Below are 23,241 nucleotides of genomic sequence, written 5' to 3'. Positions count from 1 at the left end.
TGTACTAACAACTACTACTTGAATTAAAAATAAATGGAAAACCTAGTGAATCTAAATAAAAAATCTCAACATACATTAAAAACAAAACTTTAAAATATCTTTAAATTATTAATCAAATAAAATTAATAATTACTGAAACAGGACAAAAACACACATTCTAGGATGCCTTATCTAACTTGCTCTCACCAAACAACTAGATAAATACACAAACTCTAGAGTAGGAGAAAAAACTCCAGAGGAAAACACCTAGGTTATAGTGATACAATAATGTTGAGCTAATCAACCTCGGTGTGTTTCAATTTTTCAGCAGAAGCTCTTACACTTTTAAAATTCGGTTCCAATGTGTTATATAAGAATGACTCCTACTAATTACCGTGATTCCCCGAAAATAAGACCTAGCTGGACAATCAGCTCTAAGGCGTCTTTTGGAGCACAAATTAATATAAGACCTGGTCTTATTTTACTGTATTAATTTTTGCTCCAAAAGACGCCTTAGAGCTGATTGATCAGCTCTTATTTTCAGAAAAACACGGTACTTTACTCCCATTAGGACTTCTAACTCTCATGAAAGCTAGTTTACTAAAACTTACTCAAAATCTTTTGCCTCAAAATAAAAGTAATTCTGTTCAGGGCTTAAAAACAGAATTCAAAAGATTATGAGATAGAAAATTATTACTCTGTAACATTAAATGGCATCTAACTGCCTGAAAAAGATTTAAATGTTCAGAACATTCTAACTCAAATTTCAACCTTCAGAGAAGTCATTTTTGAAGAAGTATTTGTTCCAGGAAATGCTTCTTCAAATCAGAACCTTCACTGGAATCTTGAGCCCTCTTTGAATGGAGTTAATAGATCTGCCAAATGAACAGGATTAGGAAAAACTATAGCCAACTATATTATTTCTAACAATCTCAGAAAGTTATACATTTCTGAAACAAAACAGACGTATTTTAAAACAATCGGCATTGGTAAAGCAGTTAATCATTCAGTTAAAATTAATCATTTTCCCCATTCAATTTCTATTTACTAATTCTTTACTGAATTTTCTTCCCCCCTCATTTCCCCAGTGAACCTTAGTGAAACAGGTTTTTCACTAAGTCAAAGAACTTATACGTAAAATGTTACACCAATTTCTACCCATTAAAATATAATTATTACATATATGCATATATATGATTATATTGATTAAATATGAGTTTGTTAGCAAGCACATACATGGAATCAAAACCTTTAATATTAAAAATATATAATACTACTGACCGTGGGGATTCAGCAAAAGATATTAGATCAACAACAAAATCTCAAAAAGAAACTAAAAATAAGAGTAAAAATGTTCTATCCTAAGAAAATGCTTTTCACACATATATGAAGAATGCTCCTAGAAGATTTTAAGGAAAATTATCTCATATATTTAGAGGGCAAAAAGAGGCCCCTATAATTACACAGTAAAAACACACAGTTTCCTCCATCAATAAATCACCCTACAAACTATCCATTAACCGAGAGCTTATGCAGATGGGCAGTTGTGACAGCTACCTCCTACTGACATGGTGATATTAAATGGGCCTAGGACTACTGTTTTGGAATAAAAACAAAACAGCATAAGTGCGACTTCTGTGTACATATAGCAAACTGTAAACAGCTTGACATTTTATTTTAGTATTCCATGAGTTGTAATTATACTCAAAGCAATGTGAGCAACACAGCCTAAAACATATGTTCTAATGTCCTATTCAATAAAACATCCTATACTAGGTACTTTCAATAATAAAAGTATTCATCCTCACTTGAAAATGAAGTGTAAATTGTGCTCAAAGCTATAAGAAAAATTATTATATTATTACAATACTTTATGCCTTTAAAAAAATAGTCATAATGCTTTAATAGAATGACTTTTATTTGCATAAAATAGTATGCATAATTATTTTCAGAGCAAATATTGCCTAGATAAGATTTTCCAAGGAAAAAGATTTGTTGTAAAATTCTACCCATATGACAGAGAAGTCTTTTCCTCAAAAGAATGCCAGTTCTCATTATATAGGTTTTCCTCAGCTGAGAACTTAAGGTTGTTATATATAGTACAATTTTGAAGTACTATGAAAATTAAAAGATCAATAGGAAAAGACCAGTGAACAATACTATCCTTAATACATGAATTCCAATAAAAGGTGGATTTTGACAATAAAATATAAACTCTTGTGTAACAAATATATAATTTACTCTATACTTACACATCCATAAGTAGTACATAATTTTTACTGTTTTTTGGAATTCTACAGGAATATCTACAGAAAAATCCTGATAGAAACAAGGTCCCACAGGAAAACTGCCAGGAAGGGGTGGCCAATTATTTTTTCTGCCTGTAAATTAAAAAAACAAAAAAGTTATTTACACTAGAACAAACGTGCTATTCTTTTTTGTTTTGTTTTGTTTCATAATAAAGCACATTATTTATCCTTTAATAGATATTTTACAAATATATCACTGTCTCTCTACATTCCTAGAGAACTTTGAAAGCCAAGCTTTGTATCTTTTAAAATTTTTCCCAAAATCACTTTAGAAAACATTAGACGGGAAAATAATTTTCCAGTGTCATATCATATAATATTAGCAGGAACCATTTATGTACAGTTGAAACAAGAAGAAAAAAAAGAGCACAGGACAAACTCAGTACTCTGCCCTAAAAACAAATTTATTTCAAAGTCCCAAGAATCTGGGTCTCACATGAAGGCCATGCAGTTTTCAAATCTCTACAATTTCCTCCTCAGCAACTTAAATCTGATTACTAACCCACGTGGAGAGCAAAGACCCAGCTTCTGAATCTTTCGAGTTTTCTACTTTAACTCCATGAACACAAGATTAACCAACACCAAAGTATCAAATTTGAAAATCTCAAAATCGCAAAAAAATAATACCCAAAAGGGCACATATATGAAAACCATAAAAATATGAGAAAACCTGAAACAGTCATGAAAAGAAGCTAAGGAATTAAAGCACTGTCAAAAACCTAGAGGAAAAACAAATTCGAACTGTGAGTGGGGGAAAAAAATAATGTGTCTATATAAAGAAATTAGGTTAAAAACAGGGCTTGAGAAGTGATGGAAGAAATAAAAAAAACTAAAATTAAGGAAGTCAAACATTAAAAACAGAGGGTAAAAAAAGCACCTAAAGGCCATTTTCTCATTTAGATATTATAATCCCACAACTTTTAAAAATTAGGTTTTACATACATTTTATAGACTAGGAGCATTTTCATAGTGGAAAAAAAGCATGACCTATTTCTGATTCTCCCCAACATGTCTCCACTGTTTGTCACCCTTTTCAAATTTCATATGGTTCATACATTTCCCATTCAAGTCTCACAGGAGTATTTGAGAAGCAGCAGAGCACAGCAGTAAAGAACAAGGCTCTGAAACCAGAAGTGTCCAGCCCCTTATTGTCTAGGAGGTCTTGGGCAACTTACTTAACCTCCTGAAGACTTTGTTTCTACATCTAAACAATGAGAATAACAACTACACAGAATTGTATCGAGGATTAAATGTATAACATACTGCAAATCTAACTAAATTTCCCACTCTTCATTACAATCTTTACTAAAATATCTCTCATAGAGATAACTTGTATTAGTCAGTGCTAAGAAAATAGGGCAGATTTTAGTTGCATGTATTTCAGAAACACTGATTTCAATTAAACGTTTAGTTTCTCCTTTTAGAGATGCTGTCGCTGATGTTGCATATAAGAAAATGGTCCAGAATAAATGTATCTTCAGGAGGCCCTAGACTTACACATTCTAAGATAAGGAACAAACAGATCATTTGTTAGCATTGTCCTAGACTAGTCATTCCATCATCATCCCAGACATACTAACGATGACCTGTCTAGCTCTCTCATCCCTTCTTACCCAGATACTGCTAGCTTTCCCTAAAATACGCCCTTGAAGTGACCTTTGGTAGTCACAGCCTGAATGGATTTCATAACAAATAATCAATTCAGCATTTATTTCTTTCTCTGTCATCATCGAAATACCCTAGGCTTCTTAGAGTCACCACAGACATATTTTTTGTAAACATGACTTGACAGATAGGATACACTTGTGAAGACGGGCAGATAATTTGAAACTAGGCTGAAGAAACCAGAAGAGTCAAATGTAGGGCATACTCCCATGTACTCATAAAGCTTCATTAGACCCAAAGACAGCCAAGTGCAGAATCAAAGGCTCCTGGCCTTAAAATAAACCAAAATTATCATGTTCGCAATCACTTTCTGTGTGATAATGTTAACACTATTCTAATCTATCAAAAGACTATGCAAATCAACCAACATCAAAGAGCTATACAATATCAAGTAGGAAAGGTGTCTGATCTCCTAGCTATTACAGGAAAACAGGGCAGGGTTTCATCTGCAAACCAAATGACCTAGAGCTACTGCAGGAATAATTCAAAGTGTTTAAAAGTGGTTTTTATTTCAAACTTCTTTGGATACTACCATGTTGACTGAGGTTTTGCATTTCTCGTTCTCGCCGATCTAATTCAGCTGCCTTTCTTTCTAGTTCTTCCTGGCGTTTAAGCAGTTCAGCTTGAGCCAAGGCATGTTCCTAAACAAAAAATAATCAATAAGTGACTAAGTTGTCATCAGTATAAAATATAATATCATTGATACGCTATTTCTTTCTCCCTCTATTATGTTAGAAACCTAATTCAAAAGTTCTTCCAAAATGTAGGAAGTCACTATAAATTAGTTTCAGAAACTATTATGGAGATACTTGCCCCATTTTGGTCTTTTGGTTTTTTAAAAAACCCTCAGTGGGCATGCTGGGCACATTAGAACAGGAGAAAATTCTAAGAGTGGTTAGAATCCTAAGGTAATTGGGAAAACGAAATTAAGGTGTTCTCTGTGTCTAAGTGAGTGAAAAACAGAGACAAAGGGAAGAGTTGAAGAAAACTAGCAAATGGAGAAAGGGACAGCTGAACAGGCTCTTATGAATTGGGTTAAATGGTACATAAGGTTCCCAGTGCAATAATGTGTCACATCTTATATTTTATAAAATAATGAGGTGAAAGAAGGATCTGGTTAAGAAATTCTGGTTTATAACTCCATCTGCCTTTATGTGATACCAAGCATCCTATTTATCTCCTTTTCTCTCATATGTTGGCCACCTTCTACTTCCTACCACTGTCCCTTGCTTAGCCATTGTAACTCTCTTCCAGTCATATTTATTATTCTGTCATTGTTACTGTAATGGTATCATGCATTAAAAAGTAACACCAAAGGCAATACAAATTTCACTCTACAAATTGTACACCAAGATAACATATAAAATCAATTAACTGCTAAAAATGGAATAAAGCAAATGTTATAAGTTGATAGAGAAATCAGAAGTATTATAGAGCTGACAAGGTAGCTAATCCAGACTCAAAAGTAAGTTAAAAATTACGCAATAAGGAATGCAACATATGAAGAATTACTTTGCTATGAAATGATAGTGATTATTAATGATATTGTAATTTCCAATATGATTTTACACATGTAACATGAACTAACCTTTGCAATCTGTGTATACGCTGGATGTTCCTCTGTTGGTTTCATTATTGCTGGTTGTGTACTGGGTACATTAGGCATTTTCACATTGCCTGGTGGAGGCTAGGAAGATTAAGAAAAAAGCAAATTATATAACATAGAGATCCACCTTTTAACTTCTTTCAAAAGGCGTAATTCCAATACAAAGCAAAATACCAGGAACTGCCTCTCCTCCTCCCCTACCTTCTCACAGTCAAGAGTGGCAAAGACCTTATCAGCTCTCCATCTCCATTTTCTCAAACTCATTCATTTCTCTCCTCTTCAACCTGGGTGCTACCTCAAACACTACACTTTGATAATATAAAGTGTCTTATGAGCAAGATCAAAAGGCAAAATATAAATAATAAGCAATACATACAAGAGTCAATTAGTTAATATATTTCATATGTACAAATCAATATGAAATAAACATGTTATGGGAAAAAATGCATTTAAAAAACTCTTAACAGGCAACTTACAAAAGAAACGCAAATGGAAAATAAACATCAAAAACCATCAACCTTATTAGAAATCAAAAATGCAAATTTCATCTGATTATTTTAAAATCATTATTACCATAAAATTACCACCACATTTTAGAAAAGATGTGGTAAAATGGATATTGTCACACACTGATAGTGGGAGCATAACCTAGTTCACATAATAATCCTGTAATACAATTTGGTATTATGTGTAAGAGCCACAGAAGTATTTATACCCTACGATCCATAAATAGCTAGTCTTTAAAAATATGAAAAGGAAATAATCCAGGGTATGCACAAATGTTTGTATGCTAAGAATGCTCACTTAGCATTATTTATAAAAGCAAAAGTTAGAAATAATCCGATTGTCCAACAGTAGGAAAAGTTTAGATAAATTATGATACATTCACAGAATATATCACGTAGCTATTTAAAAGTTCTGAAAAATATTTAATGCAATAGAGAAAGCTTGTACCATTAAGTGATAAAAGCAAGTTATAAAACAAAACTATACATACATATAATCAGTTTTTTATTTAAAAAACATAATTAAAACATCAAAATGTTAAGTTATTATTTCTAAATAGTGAGATCAAAACTGTTTTCTTGTATTTTTTATCTCCACTATAATCTTTTGTAACCCAAAGAATTGTAAATTCTGCTCCACCCCAACACACAGAGGGTGCCAAAAAAATGTATACACAGTTTAAGAGAGGAAAAAACTGTATTAAAATTGTAATAATATATACCGATAACAAAAGATGATTACAGGTCACGTGTTTACATTTTTTTGGCACCCTGGTGTTGATAGGCAGAAACAATGAAGCTAATCAGTCCTGTTCTCCAACTAGAAAAGCATGTTCCTAAAGTCTCACTCTCTTGGTTAAATATGCAGGGACAACAAAACAATGGCCTAATAAAATACCTAACAAAGTTAGTTTGGCAGCACATTTCAGGAAAAGCACAAAATAAATTATCCAAGAATTCACATGGTTAAAACCTTACCATAAATTCTTTACCGGTTCAAGTGACAAATGAAGTATTAACTATAATAAATGAGTAGGTAAAGACAAAGGCTGGATTAGAACCAGTAATTGGATATATTTGAGGTCACAGTGCTTGCATTGTAGCATTGATGAAGTGTTAGAGAAGGACAAATCTCTAAAAGCATGAGCTGCACGTGACAGCTATTCCACTGATAACTTCTTCAAAGTGGTAGATGTCAGCTAGATCCCTGTTCAGCTCCAGAGCCCAGTATTTTCTTCAGTCACCACATACCTGATTAACCACTTCAAGTCAAGTACAGCTCTTGTCATATTTATTAAAGACCTATTCTGATGATAGCCCCTAATTCTTTTCCAACTTGTCACATCGGTACATATGAGTAAAAAGAAAACAATCCACTGAAGACTTCCATTTCAGGCAACACAGCAGACCACAGATCTGTAGAGGACCCCTGGCCCCCATACATATTACCTAAAAATGCAGATCTAATTTTACTTAAATAGTATTTTAAATACATAACTAAGATGACAAGAAATCCTGGGATGCCAGAGTAGAAAAAATTATAAATCCCAAAACCAAGAACCTTAGTGCCGTGCCAGTCACAACATCACTGGAGCTTAATAAACTGGAGACAAAGCTTGGGAGCCGAGGCGAGGTAAAATCAATCTGCGATTCCTCCATAAAGCCAGGTCTCCCTAAAAAGCACAATTCTCAGTGGGTAAGGAAAAAAAACAGCTTCACAGAAAGAAACAGCAGGAACACTTGCTTGTCTTGCCCTTGACTCTGGATAAAGAAGGGGAAAAAAAAACACAATAGAAATCTTCCCTGAGAATTCCTACTCATAAACCTACCGAACTTGCAGACTTCACATTACCCATATAGACAAAATAATCTGAGCTCAAATTTTCATTTCAACAGATCCCAGGTTGGTAGTGAGTTCAGGAATGCGGCAAAAGAAAGAGGAACACACTTAAAACCAGGCTTCAAAGAATTTTCACAAATCAAGTTCCAAGAAACTTTGGCTCATAATTTAAACACAGAAGGAAACAAGCCAGTAAGAGCATGGGCCCCTAGACATACAAACTACAAAATAAGACAAGTGATACTGTAATTATCAGATACAAAACATAAAATAGGTATGTTTAATAAAGAAATAAAAGAGGGTAATAAAATTATGACTCAGAACAAAAGACTATCAGAACTGACCAAACATTATCTTAAAATGATACAAATGGAACTTCTGGAAATGAAAACTAATAACTGAAATGACAAATTTAATAGACAAGTCAAACAGCAGACTCACAGAGAGGAAGAGGTAATTAGAAAAATAGAAGTCGGTCTGAAGAAACTGCAGTGTGGCAGCAATGAAAAAAAAAGAAAAGAAAGGAAAATATGAGAGGTTAAGAAAGATGACATTAGAGAGAGAAGGTCTAAAACTAAGCATTCCGGAGAAAGAGAATAGAGAGATTGAGGGAGACTCAATATTTAAACAGAATGTGAGGACACTAATTCTCTGGTTCAAAACTCCAAAACCCGAACCAAATTTTTAAAAAATAAAATAACACCAAGATATGTCATAATGAAAGTGCTAACCCTAAGAACAATTGATCTTAAAAACAGCAAGAGAAAAAAGGAATCTCAATAAGACTGAAAACTAACTTCTCAACAGCAACATGGAAGCGCAAGTATATACCAAGCGCAAGAATATACCAAGAATATACCAAGAATATACCAAGCGCAAGACTATACCAAGGAATCTCAATAAGACTGAGAACTAACTTCTCAACAGCAACAATGGAAGCGCAAGTATATACCAAGCGCAAGAATATACCAAGCTGATGAGAGAAAGTAATTGTCAATGCAGACTTCAAAATCCAGTGAGATTACCTTTTGCGAACGAAGGTGATAAATAATGATCAATACTGAAAGAGTTACCACCAGTAGATCATTACTAAAGGAGTTTCTATTTTAGGAATAGGAAAAATGATACCAGAAGGAAAATTTGAGATACAAGAAGGAATATCTTTCTGCCTCGCTGGACACTTCTGAGTATATCATCTTCATTTTTACACACATCAAAACTCCAGATATAAAAGGAATGTCAACCTATTGGTAGAAAACAAGAGGACGCTCTAGTACAACTGATATACCAGAGTAAGATAAGCTCTTCTCCTCTGGACGACCCTGAAACTGTGTCTGTGCTGGCAGACCCCGGGAAAACCTTCAGTTCTCAGAAAGGCAGAAGGTGCAGAGATGGTGACAGAAAAAAACATTGAGACAAGCCAGGAGAACAGTACCGTGTTTCCCCGAAAATAAGACCCAGCCAGATCATCAGCTCCAATGCGTCTTTTGGAGCAAAAATTAACGTAAGACCGGTCTTATATTATAGTAAAATAAAATCGGGTCTTACATTTTTTGCTCCAAAAGTTGCATTAGAGCTGATTGTCTGGCTAGGTCTTATTTCTGGGGAAACAGGGTAGGAAAGCAACCTTGGGGTAGAATAAAAAACAAAAGTCTAGCAGCAGATTGTATATCCTGCTCATGTGGGTGGATGTAAGTTCACAAGTTAGTAATAGACTATATTTTAAAATATCTCTGTGAAAGGGTTATAATTTCTTTCATTAATTTTTTATTGAAGTATAATTGACATAATATTATATGTTAGTTTTAAGTATACCACATAATTTGTATATATTTGTATATATCGCAAAATGATCACCACGGTAAGTCTAGTTAACATCCGTCCCCACATATACATAGTTACAAAATTTTTTTTCTTGTGATGAGAACTTTTAAGATCTACTCTCTTAGCATCTTTCAAATATGCAGTACGTTGTTATTATTAACTGCAGGTACCATGCTATACATTACATCCGCATGACTTACTTGTTTTATAACTGGAAGTTTGTACCTTTTGACCCCTGTCACCCATTTCACCCATCCCCCACTCCCTGCCATTGGCAACCACCAATCTGTTCTCTACCGGTGAGCTTGATTTTTTTGTTGGTTTGTTTGCTTTTTAAGATTCCACATATAAGTGAGATCATAAGGTATTTGTCTTTGTCTGACTTATATTACTTAGCATAACGCACTCCAACTCCATCCATATTGTCACGAATGGCAAGATTTCCTTCTTTTTATTGCTGAATAATATTCCATTGTGTGTGCATGAGTATACACACACACACATTTTCTTTATCGATTCATCCATCGATGGACACTTAGGTTGTTTCTAATTCTTTTATATTATAACACGAATTACCTTACTATGTTTGCCTGTTCTGTGTGGCTTTGAAGATCTCAACTAGGACCAATAAATAAAAATCATAGGAACACACATATTTTAGCTCAATAGAATTAAGAACATTATAACAATCATGGCAATACAATAGTGGATGAACTGTTCTATAATATAGAGAACTCTTTGCACTGGAAATTCCAAAGGTGTTTCATTATTAAATAAATGATTGAATATTCAAGATCCCTTCAAGGCATGGGATGTGCATGAGTTGTCTTTCTCGTGCATAAACAAATATATGTTCTCCTTCCTGGTTTTCTTCCATATTCTAAACCTATTCAAGAAAATGTCTCTTTGTTTTTTCCTGCCTTTTCTCTTCCATCTGTGAACTAATATACTCAAGAGTCTAAAGCAATGTTTCTTACTGTATTAGTAGATCGCCTGCATCAGAAACCCCTAAGCACTTATTAAAAATGCAGACTCAGGCCCCACTGTGGACACACTGATTCAAAAACTCAGGGGTGGAGGAGAAGGGATTTGCATTTTGAACAAGCTCACGTTTGTAGTAAGCTCCCCAGGGTGACTCTTAGACACCTTGAAATTTGAGAGCACCCCTCTAAGATACCCAAGTTTACAGCTTTCCTAAACCATTCTCTTATCCTTTCAACTAATGGAGGGACTGCCAAAAGAAACCTAAAACTTTCCGCAGCTTTCCCTATCAGTCTCTGACGGAGCAGACAAGAACTAACTGTGGCTGTGCTTAGCACAGATTCCCTTGTCATTAAGGGTGGCGATAGTTATACATGCTGATGTCAGAATCAGGACAGACAGAAGTAATATTATCAGAATAGATAACTATTTGTAAACAAGGCTTTTAAAGATTAGAGTAATTGGGGGAGGCAGTGCACAGGAGAAGAGAAGGCACATACACGGATGGGTGTTTCCAAGCAGAGAAAGACACATAACGGAACAGAAGCTTGAGCATAAGTTATTTACTCATACACTCATCAACCATTTATTGATCAACTACAATGTACCACAGACAGTTCTAGACACTAGGGATACATTAATCAACAAAACAGGTAAACACCTCTACCTTCATGGAGCTTACATTCTAACAATGGAAGATAAACAATACATGTAAGAAATAAATACACTGAGTATCTTAGAAAGCAAAAATTTTTATGGAACAGCAAGAACAGGGTAAAGAGGTTGTGAGTAAAGGTGGAGTGGGGACATTTTACAAAGGTGGTTAGGGAAGCCAATATTTCAACAAAGACTTTATGGAAGTGAAGCAGTCTTGCAGATATCTGGGTGTGGGGGCGGGACACCACCTTAGGCAGAGGGAAGAGCCAATGCAGAGTCAGGAGAATGTCTGTCTTATATGAGAAAGACCAGTACGCTGGATAGGAATACATGAGGGAAACAATATAAGGAGATAAAGAACACAGAGGTGTTAGGGACCAGATTCCAGGCTATTTTAAGGACTTGGTTTTACTCTGAAGAAAATTAAAAGTTAGTAAAGAGTTCTAAGCAGGAGACTGAAATGCTTGACTGTTTTTCAAGAGATCACTCTGACTGCCGAGCTGAAAACAGACTGAAAAAGGTGGAAGGAGGGAGAGTAATTAGGAAACCACCACTGCAGTAATCCGGGCAAGGAATGATCACAGCTCAAGCCCAGTGGTGGCGTGGAGTTAACAGGTCAGTTCTGGAAGTATTTTGAAGGGAGAGCCAATGGGATTTCCTGACAAAATGATGTGAGATATGAGAAAATGGTAAAACACCACCAAGGTTTTGACCGAAGCAACCAGTAGGACAGAGGTAACAAAGATTGCAAATGAGCAGGTTTAGGAGCAGGGGACTCAGTTCAGTTTTTGACACGTTGAACTTGCAATTCCCAAGACAGCCAGGTAGACATGTCTAGTAGGCACCTGAATATATCAGTCTGGTGGAGGTCTGTGCTGGAGATGTGAATTTGGGAGTCATCAGCACGTACGTGGTATTTAAAGCTATAAAACGGAATGAAATCACCATCTGAGTGAGCATAAAGAAGAGAAGCAAAGCCTAACTCCAATACTGGGGGTAAAGGGACTGGGGAGATATCAGCAAAGGAGACCAAGAAGAAAAAACTCAAGTGCTTTACAAATGAAGAAAGTGTTCTAAAAATGAGATAGCGATCACCTGTCAATACAGATGACAGATCAAGTAAGGTTAAGACTGAAAATTTGCCATCAGATTTAGCTATGCGGCAGTCACTGGCTACCTTGACAAGTGCATTCTGGTACAGTGTTGGGAGCAAAATCCTTATTGAAGTATCTTTTAGAACGAAGGACTGAGAAAAAAGAAACAAACAAGTAGACAACTCTTCAGAGGCCTGCAGCAATGGGGAGCAGAAAAGGTTTTTCTGAGAAGGGGATTCCAGAAATGGACTGGACTGGAAGGGAAATGAAGTTAACCAAGCTTTATTACAGAATTACAGTAATTAAGACAGTGTAGCACTAGCATTAAGGAGAGACATACAGATCAACACAATAGAATTCAGAGTCCAAAAATACACCCTTACATTACATAATCAATTGATTTTCAACAAGAATGCCAAGATAATGCAATGGAAAAGAATAGTCTTTTCAACAAATGGTGCTGGAACAAGTGGATATCCACACGCAAAAGAATGAAGTGTGACACTATTTCATACCATACATGAAAATTCACTCAAAATGGATCATAAGCCTAAGTGTAAGCACTAAAACTATACAACTCTTAGAAGAAAACAGAAGTCTTTATGGCCTTAAATTGGGCAATGGTTTCTTAGACATGACACCAAAAACAAAGAAACCAAAGAAAAAACAGACAAATTTTATGTCAAAATTTACAACTTACGGACATCAGAACAATACCAAGAAAGTGAAAAGACAGAACGGGAGAAAATATTTCCAAATCATATACTTGGTAAGAGATTATATATTCTGAATCCAGTATATACAACAAACTCTTAACAATTCAATATTAAAAAGACAACCCAATTTAAACATGGTCAAAGGATCTGGACATTTCTCCAAAGATGACACACCAATGGACAATAAGCACATTTTAACATGTTCTACATCGTTATCCATTAGGGCAATGCAAATCAAAAGCACAGGAGCTATCACTACACGGCACTAGGATGGCTATGAGGCTGTAACAAACGCTGCCAAGGGTGTGGAGAAACCGGAAACCTCCTGCACTAACAGGAATGTAACATGGTGCAGTCGCTTTTGAAAACAGTCTGGTAGTAGTGCCTCAAAATATTAAACACAGTTACCATATGACCTGCAATTCCACTGCTAGATATGTACCCCAGAGAAATGAACATATATCCACATACAAAAAAATAGTACACAAATGATCACAGCAGCCAAAAAATGGAAACAACCTAAATGCCCATCAACTGATGAATGGATAAATAAAATGATATAAAAATCAATAAAAACAAATGAAGTACTGATACATGCCACAAATAGTTGACCCTTGAAAACACTGTTGAGTGAAAGAAAGCAGACACAAAAGAGCACATATCATATGGTGATCTTATTATAAATTTCCAAAATAGGCAAATCTAGCAACAGAAAGTAAATGGTTACCTAGGATTAGAGGGGGAGGGGAAATGGAATGTGAAGTGACTGCTAAAGGGTGCAGAATTTCTTTTGGAACGGGGAGGAACAAAAATATTCTAAAATTAGAATTTGGTAATGACTGTGCAACTCTATGACCACTAAAAACACTGAACTGTACACTTAAATGAGTATATAGTATATTAATTATATCTCAATAAAGCTGTTAAAATACATGAATAAATTTTTGTGATTATTTTTTTCTAAGATGGGAGAAAACATGTTATTACGATACGACTGATCCTGTAGGTAAAAAGAACTAATGATGTACGAGGGAGCAATTTAGTAAAGTTCTTAAGGTGAGAAGGTACAGAATCTAGTGAAAAACCAGAGGGAATGGCTTTAGATACAAGCGCAGGTAGTTCATACAACTAACAGGCAAGAAAACAGAGTATATGGATATAAATGCTGATAGACAGGTGGATGTCGTGGTGGGAGTGTGTAGATGTTCTCTACTGACTGCTTTAATTTTCTCAGTGAAATAAGAAAGGTCATCAACTGAGAACGAGGATGGGGAAGAGGTTTTAAAGATGAGAAGAGAGGAAAAAGAAAATGGATAATTAAATGACTAGAATATTCAGTACAATTCAGAGCTGCTCACGAGCTGAAAATGAAACCCTTCAGCATGGCTTCTCCAGCTACATTTAGCTCCCACGGTATAGGCAGAGAACAGTTGTATTTAACCACCTCTTGGGTTTTAGCCAAGGGATTATGTGAAAGGTAGAGGGAGAGGGGAAGCCAAGGGAATTGAGAGTGTATGCAAGAGAGTGATTACAATGACTGAATGTGGAATTTAAACTGAGAGGAGGAGACAAGAGGTGGATAAAGGGCAGTGGCAGAGTAGGATCAACAAACTAGAGGTCCTGGTGGAGTTTAAAGATGTGTTGAAATTGAGAAACTAGAGCAATGACTAAAAAGATACATGAAATTAAGATTCTGGAAGAATTAAGTAAGTGACTATTATGTAATAAGTCTAGGATATGACAATGGGAGTAACTGACGAGATAAAACGGAAGGCAAAAACCAATGGAAGAAATCACTAAGAAGCATGAAGTTGGGAAGACCACTACCAGGAATTCAAAATAGGAGCAGTGTTAGAAAGAGTAATAGAGAACCAAGAACTAAAATTAAGAAATTTTTAAAAAGAGAAATGAGTGGTAAGAATTCAGAGATCACAGCCACAAAGAGCGGTGATACCCAAATATAATCTGATGATATGAGATTCAAAGTGGGGAATTTTTTAGACGAGAAGGCGGAAGGAAGTCTGGAAACAGCAGTAAGAAACAAATAAGATACCTACCCCACCTTTAAGGAAAGAGAAAGGCACAGGATAAGGAATGTGCAGAGCATCATGAGGATTAATCCAGGAGATTAGAAGTACCCTGGTTTCTGAAGCTTCTTATAGATACTGACATAAACAGAAATCAAGGGCGTAACGAGATCAGTCCTGATAAACTTAGACCAGCCACATGTGAGGGTAGGAAGAGATAGGTGTTCTGAGGGCTCCACTTTGACCCTTTTAAGTGGGTGTGAAGACATACGGAGTAACACATTCTTAATCCTAATGAGCCATCCTATTCCAGTGTGGTGTACAGACCCCAAGGTGAACTTCAATGGTTCTCTCCCTCCTGGTGCTCACAGAATACCCTCTCGAGTGCAGGCCTGTGACATGTTTCTAATCAACAAAATATGGTGTGAGGGGATATCATTCCCTTGATTATGTTACATTATATAAGCCTTCATTTTAGCAGACTAGAGCGAGAGACATTCTGCAGACTTGATGAAATAAGTGACCATGTTAGAGAAAGGAAACAAGTGACCATGTTAGACAAAGGTAAGGAACTATGCAGCCTCCAGGAACTGTGGATGGCATCTATGGCCTGAGGGGAGTCCCTGGCTGAAAGCCAGCAAAAAAGCCCGGGCCTTAAGTCATACAATCACAAGAATATTAATTCTGTCAACAACCTGAATGCGCTTAGAAGCAGATTCTGCCCCAGTCAAGCCTCTGGATGAGAATGCCGCCCAGATAACACCTTGCTCACAGCCTTGTGAAACAAACCCTAAGCAAATGACCCAGTTAAGCTGTGCCCAGACACCTGATCCATAGAAATAGTGAAATAATGTGTTTTTTTCAAGATACTATGTTTGTAGTAATTTGTTACACAGCAATAGAAAATTAATACATCTAGTATGAGAGGTTCATCCTGACCTACTGAAGGAGGTGAGGATAACCTAGGGAAGCCAGATACTATGAGCACACAGTCTCTCTTGACTCCATTCAATGACTGATGAAAGGCCTAGGAGAGATGGTCTCAACAGGGTTGGGTGTTGAGTCAGCAGATGACTTCAGCTAGAGCAAACAGCACATTAGAGGATAAGACTAAAAAGATAATCTAGGGGGAAGTATGAGGTTTGATTAAAAAAAAATACAGTAAATGCTGCTGCCAAGTGCCATCCAACAGAAAGGCTGGGATCTTCAATATGGGAAGCAGCACATCGAACCTTAGCAACTGTGTGTAACTAGTTTCAACTTGTTCGGTGCAGTCAGTCGGGTGTGAGCTACAGTTGAGAGAAGGTGTGTTTTAAAGTGTGTCATAAATCATGGTTCACAAACAATGCATTAACATGAAATGGGCAAATGGTTTCACCCTCCATCATGACAACGCACTGTGTCATACATCGCTTCTGGTACAAACATTACGGTGTGTCCTCATCTACCTTATTCACTGGATCTGACACCATGAGACTTCTGGCTCTTCCCCAAAGTCAAAATGAAGTAAACGTTTTGAATCAATTCAGGACATTGAGACAGCCATGACAGTGCAACTAAAGACACTCACGAAAAAGGACTTCCAGAATTGCTTCAGAAAGTGGCAACAATGATGGGATAAGTGTGTTCAAAGAGAGGGGGAGGATTTTGAGGGGGATTAAAGGCAATGTGTCTTGTACTGTAATAAAATTTTTTAAGTATTCACCGTAGTTTTTGATAACACCTCGTACTTTCTGGTCAATTTTTCTGTAAACATAAAACTGCTCTAAAAAATAAAGTCTATTTAAAAATTAAAATTAAAGTAAAAAGTCTGAGGTCAAATCATGGAGGGTCCCACATTATCACACTACTCAGTAGGCAATGCATAATCAATGTCCACATATCTAAGGAGAGCTGACCTAATCTGACCTCTGCTTTAGAAAAATAATTTTAGTCACAGTGCAAAAAAGGTAAATAAATAGGCCAGTGTATTATTTCAAAGAGTACCTGGATTAGAACAGGTTAGCAGGAATGAAAAGGACAGGTAATATCTCTTGCAAGTGTATGTGACAGGATGTGGCAACTGATTAGATGTAAAAATAGGAAGTTGTTTGAGCCAAATAGGACTTGGGTATTTCTAGCCAATGACACTAAGAGGACAGAGGCAATAGTTACCATTAATTGAGACTAGAAACTAAGAAAATTGATTCCAGAAAGGAAAGATAATGAGCTCCAAGAAAGACAAGACAGTAAAAAGGAAAGGAGAAAGGAAAAGATAAAAAAAGAAATGCACAGCGAGAAAATATAAACACAGGTATTTACAGTACAGAAAATACTTTCACAGTATTAGAGCTAGGTAAACTACTAAATATTATATCCAGTCAATCCCTAGAGCTAAAAGTTTTATCCATTTTCAAAAGAGAAACTGATAGTAGAAATTATTTCACTCAACATTTTCCTCTCTGCTTCTACTGCTACTCATTTTTTAAAAATGCCCAAATAGGTTAGATGGTTTGTCTAAAGTTACCAACTAATTAGTGGCAGGGCCTAGATTAGAATCCATGTCTCATGACTCGGTCTACTTCATATCCTGATTATCTTAGTTAGAAGCAGTTCTTACTTACATAAATCACTGATTTATGTCCCTTATGGTCAGAAATGACCCATGGACAAACCATTACTTGGAATTGTCTTCACTTGGTTCTTCTTTCGGCCAGAAGGTACAGACCTTACTACACATATGACTGAAATAGTTCTCCTGTATATATGACAGAAATCTTATATGGCAACAACTAGCAGAACAGAAAAGGAACCAGGCAGCTGATCCCTGAAGCAAAAATTATGACAGTAAGTTAAGGCCCTGAGAAATATCACTAAGGATTTATATCGGCAGTGCCACACTTCACACACACACACAGGTATCTCTGTCTCTATACTTCAATACCCACCAGAAGAAATCCTGTCCGAAACCATGAATCCCATCACCTGCAGCTGAAACTAGTGAAAATCAAACTAGGTATTTCCAACTGTACCTACTTTAAAAAGGGAAACAGGGAAACATGCTCCATAAATACGGAACAATCCTCCAAGAGGAACTAATTCTAGTAATTTATGCACCACATGTTAGGGGGAGGCCAGGGCACCTACCTACGTGCTTGACGTAATTTCAGTGGGAAAACACACACATTTTGAGTTCAAACAAAAAAACTATTTCATAACTCAAGACTACCCTTCATTTTATTTTATTTCTTTTTTTTATTTTTTACTTTTTTAAAGATTTATTGGGGAAGGGGAACAGGATTTTACTGGGGAACAGTGTGTACTTCCAGGCCTTTTTTCCAAGTCAAGTTGTTGTCCTTTCAATCTTAGTTGTGGAGGGCGCAGCTCAGCTCCAGGTCCAGTTGCCACTGCTAGTTGCAAGGGGCGCAGCCCACCATCCCTTGCGGGAGTCGAACCGGCAACCTTGTGGTTGAGAGCCCGCGCTCCAACCAACTGAGCCATCCGGGAGGCAGTTCAGCTCAAGGTGCTGTGTTCTATCTTAGTTGCAGGGGGCAGAACGCACCATTCCTTGCGGGACTCGAGGAGTTGAACTGGCAACCTTGTGGTTGAGAGCCCACTGGCCCATGTGGGAATCGAACCGGCAGCCTTCGGAGTTAGGAGCATGGAGCTCTAACCGCCTGAGCCACCAGGCTGGCCCCTACCCTTCATTTTAATAGCACATCTCAATTCAGACGCACATTTCAAGTGCTCAGTAGCCTTCCATTATACTGCAACAGACTTAGTCTATACTATAAGTTGGCTAGTGACAATTTCTGTCTCTGAATTTATAATATAGAGTGATTAATATGTAAATTATTAAGATTATTCAAATATTTAATTGTTGCCTTCCTTAAATACCCTGAAGTATCCATTCAAACAAAACTAAATATAAAAGGAAAACTAATTTAAGAAAGAGAAAAAGGACAAGACAGGAACTTTCTATATCTTAGCAAGGTTATATACACTTATTCTGATGAAGGATCTTGTCCTTGACCCCAAGTAATTCATCACACCCTTATGCAACAATCCAAAAACTTCATTGTCACAAATATTTTTCTAAGACAAATATGAACACCACCAATCATCTAAAATAATATTTGGACCAAGTCCTAATATATCACTTTAATCAATTATCCAAGCACATCTAATATTTTTTGGAAAAAAGTCACAGTCATTTAAAAAAGGGCAAATTTCTCAAACCATAGGTGTTACAAGAGTTTTAACTTTTTTTTATTATTTCAACTGTGCTTTTTATCATGTGAAAACTTCATGGAAAATGCTAAGTACTCTCATAACCATTTGCCTGGTTCTAACACTGTATCAGTGTTTCATTGTAAAGTGACTTGTCATTATTTATTGCCTAGCTACCTCCTTAAGACTACTTTCGGAAAACTTTTCCTTGACTGTAAGGTCTCAACATTTAGGACCATAATTTACATTTTTACATTTTATTTTTCCTGGATATATCTTATTTATGTAACTTTTTAAAAATCTCAATTAGGTGAGAAATTTTTCATATACCAGGACTATACCCTCTATTCTTTAGGCATCTATCTCTAAAGATAGCACTAGCAAATGAAAAAGGCAAATGTTTTACAGAAAACAGATGAGTAGTAAACCAGTTCTGCCACTTACAAGCTGGATGACCTTTGTCTCATACTCTTTATCGGTAAAATGAAAATTAAAAATATCCATTTTGAATGTTGGTTTAAGAATTCAATAAGATAATGTAGGTAAAGCACAAGGCACAAAGTAGACAACTTGATAAAGAATACTATTACTGATAAGGAAAAGCTAAAGCTGTTACCCTCAAAACGTTAAACATATTTCTTCCTAGTAAAATCTTCTAAAAAAATATATGAAAACTTTTTGTTTTTTACCAGCAAACTTTAAAAAGTCTTGTTGCCATCTCTGCCCCCCAGATGAAACTGCCATTTTAACATGTCAAAACTGTTCTACTTACTGGCCATTTCACATGGTTCAATCTGAAATTTACTTGCTCAATAAACACTTTAATGATTCCCAGCCTGGGTTGCAGTTGCTACACATAGCAAAGGGTATTAAATAAGGGCTTTAAAATAAAGTGAAATTTAAAAGTTCATTCTTATTTTAATGCTTTTACTTTGTACAAAGCTTTTCTGAAAAATAAAAAGCTAATATAATACATCTTGAAGAAATTTCCAAGCGAAAACTACATCTTCTTGAACTATTTTCTAGGCCATGAAAAACATACATTAGGAAAAGGTGATCAAGTAAGGATTATTATACTGATATGTACATCCAAGCATACAACTGAAGAACTTGAATATATTTAAGAGGATGACATTTCAAGAGCTAACTATGTTTAAAATTAGGGACCTCATGGGTATGATATTTAAGCTAAAGACTCAAACACAGGACCCAAATTATTTGCCAGAGAAATTTTGAGGGAGAATCCTCAACAGAATCTACCTCAATAATTCTCAAAACTGATTCATAATAGAATCATCAAAAGGCTAAAACAAAACAAAACAAACAAAAAAGTACCCTAACTATAGAGATTAGGATCCTAATGGATAGTGTAATAAAGCTCTGCTGGTGCTTCTAATACACATTCAGGGTAGAGAAACCCTGTCCTTTAAAATTTTTTTCCTCATACTCCTATATTTTATAAATCAAGACTAAATTTTGAAGGAAAGAAGATGTTCCTAGGACAGGTCAAGTTGCAGAGGTTCTACTAGAGCAGAAGGCTTGTACTATTCAGAATAACCTAATTCAGATGACAATCACACAAATATTCACGGTACAGTTCCATACATAGGTCTCCTCGCATTGTAAGAAAACATCATCCCGCATTACCCTGAAGACAACATGCATACCTAACAACATTTCCCTCTCCTATTTAAAGTACTGCAGTAAGATTTATATATTAGAGGAATTATTGGCAATTTAACTTGCAGAATATAAAAGAAAATTTGCAGTATTTCACTAAAACTTTCAAGGTAATTTTCAATTACTACTCATATTCCTTCCTGTTTAAAAAAACAAAAACTTGCTAAATTCTAAATAAAATATTAATAGCTTGTTTTACATAAGTTTAACCAATCAACTAAAACAGAAACCATAATTGATACACAATTCCTATTTAATTTCCCTTTTAACATTAAAAGTAGTCCAAGTAAGTCTTACTGTTCTAGAATCGGAGAATGGATTATATTCATCAAGTCCTGGTGGAACATTTCTTGTCACTTGTGTGACTGATGGGTCCTGGAATAAAATTCGAAGGAGAAAAAACGATTACTTATCCTTTAAGATACAATTTTAATATTTACAAAGTATTTGCTTTATCTGTACTTTTGATCACCCAACAAAGCCAATAGAGGAAAAATAAAGAAGATTATCAGATTTACTCAGTCCCATTCCAACAAAACTGAAATTTAAATCCACAGCCCTTGTACCCTTCAAGAAAAACAAATGAAAACTGGGTTAGATGCAAATCAGCAGCTGTATAAAGACTGAAAGGAGAGAAAGTAGACCCCCCCCCCCCCGCCTTCATAGCTGTGGAACTGATTGCACAAGAGCATCTTAACAAATTTTGGGGAAACCCACCATCTTTTCCTTTGGACTCCACAAAGAGTTCATGTTCCCCTTTTTTGTTTTTCAATCAGTTTTCCTTACTGCAGGTTAAAGTACACGACAAATCAATGTCATGTACAGGCAACAACTAGAGCATTCCACATTAAGTAACTCTTACTTGTTTTATTCTACTCCAGTATGTCCACTGATTGCAGTCTGTTTTCCCACAGGATCCTGGACTGTCTCCCCTTTCCCAAGCACATTACCACACTATCCCCACTTCTCAAATTTGTTAATATTAGGCCTTCATATAAATAACTGAATCACAAAACCCTAGATACTCATTCTATCTCTTTGATTGTAAAACACAAACATAATGAACATCTCAACAAAATCAACTATATAATCAATGGGAAAATGTGAAAAGCATTTGCAAACTGTAATGTAGCCTCATTGTCCTTGACAGGCCTAGTTTCAAACCTTGGCATGCAACACAATCAAAACACAGATTGCTGCACCCCACCCCTCGAGTTTCTGATTCAATAGGCCTGGGGAGAGGCCTGAGAATCTGTATTTCTAAGATGCTGCCACTAGTCTGGGGACCGCTGCCCTCTTGTCTATAAGGTCCCTTCTCCAATCCGTCTTCCTCAACACAGTCACCAAAGTTACCTTTCCAAAATGAAGAGCTAATCCTGTCATCCCCCTCCTCCAACCCCCCATCTGTCTCTCATCCATTTCAGATTTTTTAGAGGCTCTCCACTAACTATAAGATAAAATACAAATTCCTCAAAATGAGATGCAAGGCTCTGGCCCGTCTAGCCTAGCACCTGCCTACTTTTCCAGCCTCATCAACTTCTTCATAACCACCCTCCCCTTGCCAGATCCTTCTGCCTTAACCATATGAAACAAGTGACTGCATAAGGAACCTCGAACTCGGCAAAAAGCAAGTAGTAAGGATAAATTAAAAGTACAGCACAAGACAAAAAACAAAGGCTTTAGGTTTGCTCAACAATAAAATGGGAAGGAGGGAATGAAATCGCTCTACTTCCCAGGGTCCCCCTCCCAAGTTTACTAAAAATGTGAGGAGCAGGAAGGGCTATGTGCCTCAGGGGGAGAATTAAGAAAACAGAAACATGAATGTTTTAACCAAATTTTTTTGAGTTGGCACTGCTGTGGTTAACTTAATTTAGAAGTGGAGACTTAGCAAGTCCAGATGCCAGCTGCAGCCTCAATGCCTACCCCACTACCACTCAGAAAACCAGGTGACCTGTGAGTCCTCAGACTCCGTATTTGGCACTGCTGTCTCCAGCAGGAATACTCTTCCAGGCAGGGTCAGGCAGGGTCAGTTTAGCAATGTCCTTCCTTCCTAAAGACTCAATCTGAAGACTACCTCAGATGCTAACCAGTGATCTCCCCGATGCCGTCCTGCTACCCCAGTCACTCCATCCTGCCCGGCTCAGGCCT

At 36.3% G+C, this 23,241-nt stretch overlaps 1 protein-coding gene across 1 annotated transcript in view; it reads right to left on the bottom strand.

The window, feature by feature from the left end:
- Window positions 1-23,241, bottom strand: part of SCAMP1 (secretory carrier membrane protein 1) — an 87,158-nt gene that overhangs the window by 40,582 nt on the left and 23,335 nt on the right. The window contains exons 2-5 of the mRNA XM_033110563.1: window positions 21,391-21,468; window positions 5,542-5,640; window positions 4,486-4,594; window positions 2,232-2,360 (exon numbers count right to left, since the gene is read on the bottom strand). Coding sequence (XP_032966454.1) covers window positions 2,232-2,360; window positions 4,486-4,594; window positions 5,542-5,640; window positions 21,391-21,468 — 415 coding nt within the window. The remainder of the gene's footprint in view (window positions 1-2,231; window positions 2,361-4,485; window positions 4,595-5,541; window positions 5,641-21,390; window positions 21,469-23,241) is intronic.

Source organism: Rhinolophus ferrumequinum, chromosome 7, assembly GCF_004115265.2.
Source record: "Rhinolophus ferrumequinum isolate MPI-CBG mRhiFer1 chromosome 7, mRhiFer1_v1.p, whole genome shotgun sequence".
Lineage (NCBI taxonomy): Eukaryota > Metazoa > Chordata > Mammalia > Chiroptera > Rhinolophidae > Rhinolophus > Rhinolophus ferrumequinum.
Note: the sequence above shows the minus strand (reverse complement) of the source record. Positions and strands in the feature narration are given on the sequence as shown.